Consider the following 12,836-nt stretch of genomic DNA (forward strand, 5'->3'; position numbering starts at 1 on the left):
GACCCAGTCCTGCCTTCGTTCAGTCACCCTCGTCCCCTGGATCCCAGGTACCCACAAGTGTAAGATGCCCCGATCCCAAGGCAATTGAATGTCAGGTTGCACGCTATGGTGAAGATGATTGCAACGAGGATCTCTCATCGTTCTGCTTCCTGCTACAAGCACTGCTACTGCCACTGCTCCACGGCTGCAGGCTGACTGGTATGTTCAGAAACTCGGACCATCTTACTTCAACGCATATGCCTCTGGCCTGGCTAGGTGACATCGCGTCGTTGGAGGAACGCATATCACGTTTAGAAGAAACCAACGCTCGGCTTCAGGCTTTTGTTGATCAGAGTAACAACCGTTACACTCATGAGATGGAACCGTCTCATACAAGTGCAATATCTCATACGGTTCATTCTGAAGAGATTTCGCAACGAAGAGTATCATTCGCATCCAAGGCGGTACCAGAAACCTCACTCTCCAGAACTTCTCCCGCTATAGGTCTACTGGCTACCTTCGCTCGCTCAGAAGAGGATAACCCGTCACCTATAACTTTCGAAGATGATAACGCGGTTAGAAGGCATGTTGGCCTCAGTTACCACGACGTAGGGCGGTCCCTCGATGTAGTAACAGAGGAAGCTCTGTTCAACATCTACCACGACAAGGTCCACTGTCGATATCCCTTTCTCAGCCTCGATGGCTTCCGCAGCCCTGCCAGACGTCCCAAAGAAACATGGGCATCCTACTTTACCAACATGATCTTTTCAATAGGCCTGCTTGTCGGAAAGACATCTTCTCAGAATCAGGTCCGGCATCATTCGCACCAGGCCTTTTACCGCCTTGCCGTGACTCAATATCTCTCACACGTCTTCGCCCAACCCGACCGCCTCCTTCACATCCAAGCCTACCTTCTCCTCGCAATGCACGCAATCTACTCCCCCTCTACGGAGCGCATAATCTCCATCGCTTCGGCCACGATGCGCTATTGCATCATGGCCCAACTCCATCTCGCCGACGCAGAACCTTCCCCTCCACTGGACGTAGCCACCAGAATCCGCGTACAAATGCGCCGCCGCGTTTTCTGGTCCGCGTACACTCTGGACCGCGCCGTCAGCACCATGTTCGACCTGCCCTTTTCTGTCCCAGATTATCAAATTACGGTGAAGATGTACGCAAACGTCGATGAAATGGACCTCGAAGCTACCTGTGGCACCTCATTCCCCCTGGATCCATATCCAGACACCCCGCGGCTCACAAGTGTCTCCGCGGCCATTCATGTGGTCTACTGCAGACGAATTCAATCCGAAATTCTCAACACTACCCTTCATCGTGACTTTTCGGCGCAATTTGATGGCTTATCACATTGGCGTCTACGGGTGCTCCAGAAACTTCATAGATGGAGAGCGCTGTGCCATCAGTACGCCGACAAAAGGTCGAAAAACTTTACGAGTAGCGAGTGGTTGCACATGATTTACAACTACAGCCTCGCGATGCTGTATCAGCCCACGAAGACGACAGTGACGGGGCCAGCAGGTGACTGGACGGTAAAGTCATGCGTTCAGGCATGTCTGATATTCCGCAAGTTCCAGCGGGAGACACCCATTACCGAGCTATGGCTGGGCCTCATCGCACAGTTCAAGTGTGGTGTTGCACTGCTGTACTGCTTCTTTGCTACGCCACCACACCTGAGGACTGCCGCATATCAACTCCCAGACACTTCAGAGGCCGTCAGAGCATGTAGCATAATTCTTGCAGTTCTTGCTGAGCGGTGGCCTCAGAGCAAATGTCTCCGAGACGCTTTTGACATCCTGGCTCGCGAAATTCCGCTCTTTGAATCATCAATAGATGTTGAGGTATTGGGCTCGCGGAAGATGAGACAAGAGTCGGCCGATGCTCTCAAGGCGCTCATGGTCCAGCTCGAGATCATTGTAGTGCACCGCAACACGCTACGAATGATCAACGAGATGGCCCAAGACGAGTTTCCTCGCCCACCACCAGAAGGAGCAAGGCCGAAAACACAAGCAGTGGCCCGCGCAGATACCACGGCTCAGCCAGTCGAAGAAGACTCCCCGTCTTGGCGAACAAGCATTACTGGTGACATGTTCCAGCCCATTACGCCTCACTTCTTCCAGTCGAACATATCAGATCTTGGCGCAGAGGTGTTTGACTATGCTATGCTCGGCTTTCCTGGCGAGTTCGATCTCTTTGATGGATAAGAGTCTAAGAAATGGTTAGGGTACCACTAATCCCTGTATAATAGCCGTCATACATACATTATTTGGCTAGTGTCGTAGAGTCACCACTTAGGGTGGAAAAGACATAAGGAAAACGGCTTAGATTTCTATGTGTAGGATTGCCTTGTCTGAAACGAATAAATACGTATCCTGTGTGGTGGATCTGCATGAAGGGACTGGACTAATAGTTAATCTGGGCCCAGCGCAAATCTCACAAGGCTATGTGATGTGCGTGAAGGCATTGGGATATACTCCCCTAGGTAGATTAATAGATTTTAACTATTATATATCTAATAATAGCTATATATAAAAAAATTATTTTAAAAAAATAAATAAAAATATAAATATTTACTTTTAAAGTAATAAATATAAAAGAAATAATTATATAATATTATATTTAGTTATTAATAATAAAAAAACTACTTTTTTTTTTATTACTTTTAAATAATTTAATTAGATTAATAACTTTTAATTAACTAATTAATTATTAAATTAAGTATTTATTTTCTTTAATAATATTATTTTTTTTTAGTTTAATAAAAAAAGGTTTTTTTATTTTTTTTATTTATAATAATAATAATTATATATCTAAAATATTTTTATTTTTATTATATATATATATATTTATTTATATTATAGGCTTTTTATATAATATTAACGTTTAAAAATAAATGCCTTTAAAGCTTAATAAAAAGGCTATTATATATACTTATATTACTATAATACATATAGTTTAACTTAAGAAGTGTAATAAAGCGTATAAGGGTAATAAGAAAAGTAGTAGCTCTCTTAATTTTTTTAGTAACTAGCTTATAGTTTTTCTTTTTTTTATATATTTATCCTTTAGCTAGCTCCTTTATATCTTAAGTAGTATTAATATATAAAAATAGACTTTTCTTACTAGAGGCTATAATAGTAAAGAGGTTAATAATAAAGAGAATAGCTTATAGCCTTTTTTCTTAGATAACTTCTTTATAAGTACTATAAATAAAGATAAAGATAATTTAAAGTTACTTCTTTTTTTTAGTGCCTTAGCCTATACTAATATACGCCTATAAGCCTAGGCTATAACCTAGAACAACTATATATTATATTTACTTATATTTAACCTAAACTTTATATTAACTTAATTAAATAGTAATAAATATAATAAGGTTTATAAAGAAGAAAAAGGAGTTAAATAAGGAGAAGAAAAAGGAGAAGGAGATAAAGTATACTAAGACCTTAGAGCTTACCCTTTAAAGAGACTTTAAGTGCTTATAGTACGTTTAGAGTATACTATATAGTAACTTTTTAGGTTAATATATACTAGTAAGTAGTAGCTAGACCCTTAAGTACTAGTATTATATATTTAGTAAAACCTCTTATATTATAATTATTAAAGGTTTTAAGCTTTACTATTTAGCTTAAAAGTCTTTAGCTATAAAATATAATAATATAACTTTAAGTATATATTTTTATATATAATAATTATTTATTTAATACTAATTGTTTTTATAAGTTTTTAGCTAAATAATTAATATATTATAAAGCTATATTATATTTAAGTAAACCCTTTAACTTAAAGATATTTAGTATAATATATAAAAGTGTAGTAAGGTAATAGTAGTACTACCTAGTAAGAATATACTAGTTAGTCTAACCCTGTTTAGTAGTTCTACCTCTAGTATAACTATTACTGTTATAAATAAGGGTTAAGTAAATACTATTTAAGTTATAATTAATAGTCTTATTAGTTAGTTAATACCTATATTATCTCTACTTATATACTAGCTCTTTATAGACTAATATATAATACTTCTAAAAGGTTAGTAGTACTAAAAAAACTTCTTTTTTAGGCTTCTACTAGAAGTAAAGGCCTATAAGCTATAAATAATAATTTTAAATAGCTTATAAGTATTTTTCTTTTACTAATATTTCTTTTTTAGTATATATAATCTTTATTTATATATCTTATAAGTTAAAGAGTACTTTAAAGTACTTAAACTTTACTTTAATAAAGTTCTTAGTAAAACTATTTACTAGTATATTATTTATTAGTATATATATAATATTAAATAAACATTTACTATATTCTTATTAAAGCTATATATTTTAAATATTAATATACTATAAGTAAATTAAAATTTAGTTACTTTTATTTATAATAAAGTAAATAGTTTAATTATTATTATAATTAATTTTCTATATATTACTAAGCTTTAGTTATATATTTTAAAAAAGATATTTAAGAGTAATAATCTCTTTAGTAATATACTTAAGGCTAAGAAGCTTAGCCTTAGTTATTAACGTTATAATAGTATTTTACTAAATAGCCTTTTACTAAATTAGCCCTCTAAAAAGTAAAATAATATATTTTTAAAATAATCTTTATGTTTTATTATTATCTATAAATAAAGCGTTACTTATAATTAGTAATACCTATATACCCCTTAAAGTACTAAAGTATATTACTAAATACTAAGTATAATATAAGTATCTAATAACTTAATTTATTACCTATTAATAGATATATAAAAGGTTTATTAAGAAATATAAAAGCAAAATATATATAAATATAATATTAAATTAAATTATTATTATAGTATAAAGGATTAATCTAACCTTTTCTTAGAAACGTTTTATATTAACTAGGGTTACTTAAAGGTTATTCTTTTTAAGCGTAACTATTAGTAATAAGGTAATTAGTATCTTTAAATTAATAAGGTTAAATCTTTTAGTAATTTACTTAATGTATTAGTTATAAGCTAAATAAATCTTTTGCTTTAGCTAGTTATATAAAATCTATATACCTAAATACTATTTAGCTAAGCCTTAGTCTTTTACCTTATATATTATTTAGATTCCTTTTATAATCCTCTTTATATTTCTTATATAAGATTTATAATAAAGTATAAAGATATTATTAATATAAAAAAAAAGAAATATCTTTTTATCTAAGGTCTAAAAGAGATATAAGTCTTTATTTATAGCCTTTATCCTAAGATAATATAAGGTACCTAAAAGTTCTTTATACTAAAGAAGAAGTATATCTCTAAGACTATAAAGTACATATTATAATTCAATAATTTTATCTAGTATCTTAAAGCTATTTAGGAAAAAGTATATAATAAGTAGTTTATTTAGTCTTTTCTTAGCGTTTAAAAACGTATTAACTATATTAAATTAGTATATCTTAAAGTTAAATCTAGCTATAATAGCTATTATAATATAAAAGGTTTATACTATAAGTATTACTATATATATCTATTTAAAAAAATACTTTTCTTATATATTACTTTTTATATAGATTTATGCTTTATAATAGTTAAAAAGACTATCTTAGTTTATCTTATATAAAAAGATTTACTTTAAAAGAATTAGTTTTTAAGCGACTTTACTCTAGTTTATTACCTTCTAAGTACTTATCTACTTAAGCTTTTAAATCTTAGTTATTACTATTTATAAAAAAAGGTCTTAATATAACTAAAAAAAGTTTAAAAGCTTTTTTTAGTTCTTTAGTAAAAATAATAGCTCTTTTATTTATTTCTTATTATATAATATTAGTATTTTCTAAGTATATTTTACTTAAATAATTAATATATAAATATAACTATAAATTATTTAGTATCTAGTAGCCTTTTTATTTAGTACTTTTTATTTATCTAATATAAAAGTATTAAAGAATATATCTTAGCTTTATTTTAAATATAGGAATATAGAAAGGTAACTAGTGTTCTTTATCTTATTAAATAGGCCTATTAACGCTAGTTTTAGTAGCAGGCCTTATTAGTATTAGCTTTACTAGGTTAAGGCATTATAGTTTAGGCTGTCCTGATTACTATTACCTAATTTTTACTTTTAGTTAGTATAGCTTATAAATACTAATCCTAAACGTATTATTAGTTCTTTCTTTACTTTATTCCCTTTATTTAAAGGTAAATTAGTATAAACAATAATCTTATTTTTAATTACTTTAGTTAAGTAATTAACTTCTTTAGATTCTAATATATCTTTGTTTACTATAGCTTAGTCTTTAATAGTTATTATTATTCTAATCTCTTAATTTAAAATATCTTTTAGTTTAAGTAAAAGATTAAGAGTTAATAGCTACTCTTTTTACTAAATATAGTTTACTTTATAGTTACTTTATTTCTTTTTATTTAAAAATACTATTTTTAGTATAAAAATAGATAATAAGAGCTATTATAAAAGGTATTCTTTTTATAAGATTAGAGTAATATTATCCTCTTTTATAATACTTAGAATATAGAATTTAAGGTTATAAGTTATATTTAGGTATTATATATTATTTATAATTACTTATATTTTTTTAGCTAAAATTATTACTTTTATATTATTTTTTTTATATAATTAGCTTTTATTAAACATTATATTTTATATAATTATAATTTATTAAAATAAAAAAATTTATATTTAGTATAAGTTATAAGTATTCTAAATATAGCTTACTAAGTATCTAATATAGCCCCTTAGTTTTACCTTAAAACATTATCTTTTTATGTTTTTCTTTTAGTCCTTTTAAATAAAGTATACTTAGTAACTATATATATAAAGTTATCTGTTAGAATAACAGCACTAGCTAGTTATATAACACGCACAACTCAGGGACACACATCATAGCAGAGGGCACAGACTAGATATTCGGCCCTCAGTTATCCATTAAGGGGATCAAAAGTATATTCATACCAAACTAACTTAAGGACATACAAGATCATATATCTTATGTATAAAAGCTAAGTTTTGTAGTTAGGAAGATAATTACAGAAAATATATTTTTAGTTTACCTTAACTTTAACCTAAGTATAATTATATAAACAGGTTCTCTTAAAAAAAAAGAATCTATTTAATACTAATCAGTAGTTATTTAGTAATTTATGTAATTGCTTTATGTAATCACAGATTAGTAAAAGTGAAGAGATAAGACTTAGGCTTTATAACTAAGCTACTAGGTAGTCTTATACTTTATATAAGGCAAGAAATCCTTAGGGATACCTAAGGGGTTACACTAGAAAGTCTCTTGTGCTAAGAAGCCTTAATCCTACCTATTGTTGCCTACTAAGCTAAACTAGGTAGATAAAATAAAGATAACTTTTGCTTTACTATTATATAAAACAGATTCTTATTATTACCTACTAAGCTGAACTAGACAAGAATCTTTATTATACTATATGTAGAGTATAAAGTGTGCACTATAGTACCAAATAAACCAATTTTGATGTTATATAATATAAAACGACTACTAAACACAACATGGCTTCCCAAGAGGATCCAAAAGATAATCGTTAAAGCTAATATAATAATATTAATAGATACCTACTAATATACAAAGAAATAAGTACAAAGAGCAAAGTCCTACTGTACACATAGAAAAAGACTATGAATCCTAGACGCTAAGGAAATCCAGTCAATATTACATAAGCACTATCCAAAAAAGAGATAACTACGTACATTACATACATTAACATAGAAATACTTTATCTTAAGCAATTAAAAGAAAACCTAACAATATTATTATATAAAGATTTTAATAAATAGTCTATTTTCTAATAAGAAAAGGTCTATTATGTGTTTAAGACAGAGTTTATATAACTTATTAAGCTAAAAGGATTCTAATTACTGCTAATAAGAAATATAAATTAATAGCTAATTAAATTCATTAAAGAGATTAGGAGAAAGTTTAATAAGCAAGAAGAATAGCTTTTTACTTATATAACACTTATACTAAGTCATATAATTACAATAACTCAAACACCTATTTAAAACCCTGAATCAACTTTACCCTAAAACACAGCTGAACTAACAACAGAGCTAATTGAGCCCCCGTATAATATATAGACAACCTAAACATTAATTATATAAAAACAGTTATAATTAACTTTAGGAAATATACCTCCTAGAACAAGATTTACACAGGAGGTTAAGAGTTTTCTATAAATCCAAGGTTATATAACACCTTTATATTAAGGAGATAATATTTATAACTTACTACTAAGACAAATAATCTAGAATGGATTATATAAGTTAACTATAATTTCAATCTTCTAAAAGGGATGGAGAAAGAACAGGAATTATATAAGTAAACTATATAATATCTTGTATAACAAAGTAAAGGTCTTTATTAGTTTTTATTAACACCTTAAGATTACTAAAGACTAATATTATATAGTATTTCCTGATATCTTAGCTGATTATGTAGAAGAGTTTTATTTCTATTATATTAGACTAATAAGGAGATAAAATAAGATATATAATATATTAGAAATACACTTTAATATTAACATTAACTATACTCTCTATTAGATAGATTAAATAAGTTTATTTTTTGTATAAGTCAAATAAGATAATCTAGACAAGAATCTAATAGATATATTAGAGATACTCTTAGATAAGATACCCCTTATATAATAGGTACTTAGCCCAGGTTTTTAAAGGGAGATTATACTTTGTATATAAGTTACCTAAGCGTATAGAGGTATACTAGAGCTAAAAACTACTCTAAGTAATCTTAAAGCATATTATATATATAAGTAATTTTTTTTTAGCCTAAGAGTATTACTATAAGTTACTTTAGATAAGAAGTTTATATTATATAATATTAACTTTATAGATAGAAGATACTCTAATAATAAGAGTTACTTATAACTATTATATAATAGACTATTAGATAATAAAGGATCTTTTTAATAACCTTAGAAAGATTAACTTTTATTATAACCTAGGTTTAATTATATAATATCTAAAAAAAAATATTTTATATGTAAAAAAAAGGGTTATTAGTTTATGAATTATTTAAATAAAGAATATAATTATATAAAAGACTAATACCTTTAAGTATATAGTATACTTAAATAAAAACTATAAAAAGATTTTGTTTTATACCTTCTTGACTTTAAAGGAGAAAACCTAGTGGACAAATTATGTGATAAAGAGGAAGAATTTATAGGAAATAAAGAGATATTAGCTTTTTTAATATTTTCTTTATTCTTCTATTATATAACAAAAGAGAATATCTTTTTATTACTAAAGACGTTAAAGGCCTATTAATTCTTATTATATGATCCTTATATCTTATTATACTAAGGGGAACTATAGGATACAAGAGCAGCAAAGTTCTCTACTATAAGAAAACCTTAAGTCCTTATATACCTATAAGAGAACCCTTATATAGTAATATCCTAGGAACCAGGATTAGTAAATATATAATTTAAGGTAAATAACTTAATTACATTAGTTAATATTATAGAAATAAAGAATTAGCTTAGAAAGGTTATATATTATATCCTTAATACTTCTACTTTATTCCTGTTTTTATTATATAATATAAATAAGTTAAATATATATTTTAATAATATTAACAACATGATTATATAGCAAAATAGAAAACCTATTCTAGTTATATAGAAATAGGGTTACTTATTCTTTAACCTTAGTTACACAGAGGCTAGTATGTTCTTCATAGAAGAATAACTCTAAAGGCTTCACAGATAATTTAGACATCCTTATATAAACTATCTTTACTACCTCCTAAAGAAAGCTAAGTATTATAACATTAATATTAATATTCTAGAAAAAGTCCAGAAGTTTTATTATTATTGTTAATTATATGACTTAGTACTAAAGAGGTTTAAGTTCATACTTAAAGACAAAAGCTACTTCAATTATGAAATAGTTGTGGATGTTGTACGACTAAGAGACAAGAACGCCTTACACATTATTAACACAGAGACAAGCTTCCAAGGAGCCACCTTCCTAAAGTCCTTATCTGCATAAGATATGTGGAATATACTTTGTAAGTGCTAGATCAGTATATATATTAGTCTACTAAACTATATTATATATAACCTAGGTATAAACTTTGTATTAGTAGAATTTAGGAACTATGCTAACATCATAAGTATATTGTATAAAGAAATACTAATAAAAGCTTACTAGGTAATAAGTAAAATAGAAAGAGCTTATGCTTCTTTAAAGCATATATATAATATTTTATATACTAAGCTTAGGTATAATATAGATAAAGAAATTATTCTTTAGATAGCTATGAAGGTATTGAATAACATAGCTAATCTATATAGTATTATATTTATACTACTTATCTTTAATATATATCTAAGAATTAATAAGGACTTACTTTTATTACCTGAAATTACTTAAAGAGCAAAAATAATCTAAAAGGTAATAAAAATACTTTAGAGTATTTATATAGAAGTAGAGATTAATTATGTAATTAATACCAGAAATAGCCCTAACCTCTAGAGTATACTATTACTACTGATCTAGAGTAAGGTTCTAGTATGGAGAAAAAATAAGAAATGGACTAGACTATATAAAGTCTAGGCTATAGAAGGCTATATAGTAATAGTTAAGATAATTAATAGTCCTATATAGTTTCATGCAACACATGTTAAACTATACTATTAAGACATAGCATAATTAAAGTTAAATATTACATAACTTATTTCTTAAAAACAGCTAAATAAGAGAAGAAGACTAAAGAAAAGCTAAAAAAGGGCTATATAATAATTACTATATACCAATTAAGTATTTCTATCTTAGAAAAAAAAAAACTACAAGGAGTTAATAGAAAAGTTATAGCTTAATAATATAATTATAATACTAAGTACTTTATATAAAAAGTTAAACTAAATAGAAATAAATAACCTTATTAACTAAGAAGTCTTTACTTTTATACTATATAATCTAAAAGAGTATAATTACCTTTATATTTATAAGATATAAATAATATAAGAGATTAAGAACTTATTATTTAAGCTATATAAGAAGTTAAGACTTGTTATATAAAGGTATAAGGACTAAAAGAAAAAAGAACTCTTAACCTAAGCACCTACTATCTAATAGATAAGCTAAAGGCTTATACTTATAATTAGACTTACCTTTATATAAGACTATAAATACAAAGAGGAACTTAGAGATATAACTTAGGTATATATATAGTTAGACAATTATTTAACTAAGATAATTATTACATAACTACCTAAAAAGTTAGAAGACAAATACTTTAAGAATACACTTCTCTATATCTTAAAACCACTATACGGCTTAGTAGAGTTAGGCCTATACTAGTATAAAACCTATTCTAAGTATTACAAGAAAGATCTGAAGATAACAAAGTCAACGTATAATCTATGCTTACTGTATATAACAGAAGAACTAGATACCTTTAAGATTACAGCTATATAGATAGATAATACACTTAGCTTTGCTACACCTGCCTTCTCTTAGAGAGAAGAAGAAGAGCTAAGAAGAAAAGGACTTTATGTAAAACCAAAGACTACTTTATTACCTAATAGTGAAATTGACTTTAATAAGGGAAAGATTTAATTATATAATAACTATATTACTTTTACTTAAAAAGGCTAAGCAAAGCACCTGAAACTCGTTAATCTTGATGCACATAATGCACATTAGTAGTATATTTCCCAAAAGGCAAGAGGAGCATACCTTACATCTATCTGTTAACCAGAGGCATTATACAACCTATCAACTACAGCCTAAACTAAGAAACCTGATAAGAAGAATATTAAAGCTTTAAATATACGACTTTAGTAGTAAATTAATAACCTTACATAAGGCCTTATATATATCCCTCTTAATCTCTATTATATAAAGATATATATCTTTATAGATAGATTATTTGTAAATAACTTAGATCTATTATTATAACTTAGATTTGTTATTATACTAGCTAAAGAAATAGCTTATATAACAACAAACTTCTAGATTAAAGGAAACATTATATATTAAAGTTTAATAAAGTATAAAAGAGTTATATAAAGTATATTTATAAGTAAGTTATATAAAATAACTATAGGATTTAATAGTAGAATATCCCTTAGTATAACACTTACTAAGATCTTTTATATATTATAACTCTTAAAGATTCTAGTTATTATCTATTTAGACTTATAATCTTTATATAAGTACCTTATATAACTAGGTATAATAAATAAAAAGAGGCTTATAATTAATATTATAAGTCTATATAAGTTATATAAAAAAAAAAAGATCTTAAAAGTAAGATAAATTAATAAAAAAAATAACCCTATTAACGCTTTTACTAAGAAATCACTAAACTTAGTACTTAAATAATTAATTATAATAAATATATTAAAAATTTAAATTAAAGTATATATTAAAAGATTAAAAAAAAATATTTAATAATTAATTTATATAATTTTATTATTATATATTATTAATTATCTAAAAACAAAATATAACCTTAAAAAGATATTTAATATACTTAACTATTACTAATACTAATCTTAATATTAGATTATACCTCCACTATATCTATAACCTTCTTAAATTACTATATTATGTAATTTATCTAATTATTGTATAAGATTTCAGGGAAGAGAAGTTGTGCGATTACTTTTTATTAATAACCATAGGGCTAGCAGAAGTGCCAAGGAAGTAACTGCCTTTGCTGACGTTCTTGCTAAGCTTACTGCTAGGCATACAAGGCTTACAAGCATTAGTGACATTAGGAGCCTTGTAGTTGCTAGGGCTACTATTATTATCATCATTATTATTACCTAGGTTATTAAACAAATCAATATCTTGACTACAGTAGGTGCAGTGAGCGCCATGCAACTG

The 12,836-nt window shown here is 27.3% G+C and overlaps 1 protein-coding gene across 1 annotated transcript; it reads left to right on the forward strand.

Annotated features, from left to right (window-relative positions):
* Positions 1-737: 737 nt before the first annotated feature.
* ColSpa_01454 (pyrimidine pathway regulatory protein 1) lies at positions 738-2,198 on the forward strand (the record flags this gene model as incomplete). The annotated part of the gene is made up of 1 exon (XM_049267666.1): positions 738-2,198. One exon carries the CDS (start codon positions 738-740, stop codon positions 2,196-2,198), a length of 1,461 nt encoding a protein of 486 aa, XP_049123623.1.
* Between the last annotated feature and the right edge of the window lie 10,638 nt (positions 2,199-12,836).

Source organism: Colletotrichum spaethianum, assembly GCF_022836535.1.
Source record: "Colletotrichum spaethianum MAFF 239500 DNA, contig02, whole genome shotgun sequence".
In the NCBI taxonomy this organism is placed as follows: domain Eukaryota; kingdom Fungi; phylum Ascomycota; class Sordariomycetes; order Glomerellales; family Glomerellaceae; genus Colletotrichum; species Colletotrichum spaethianum.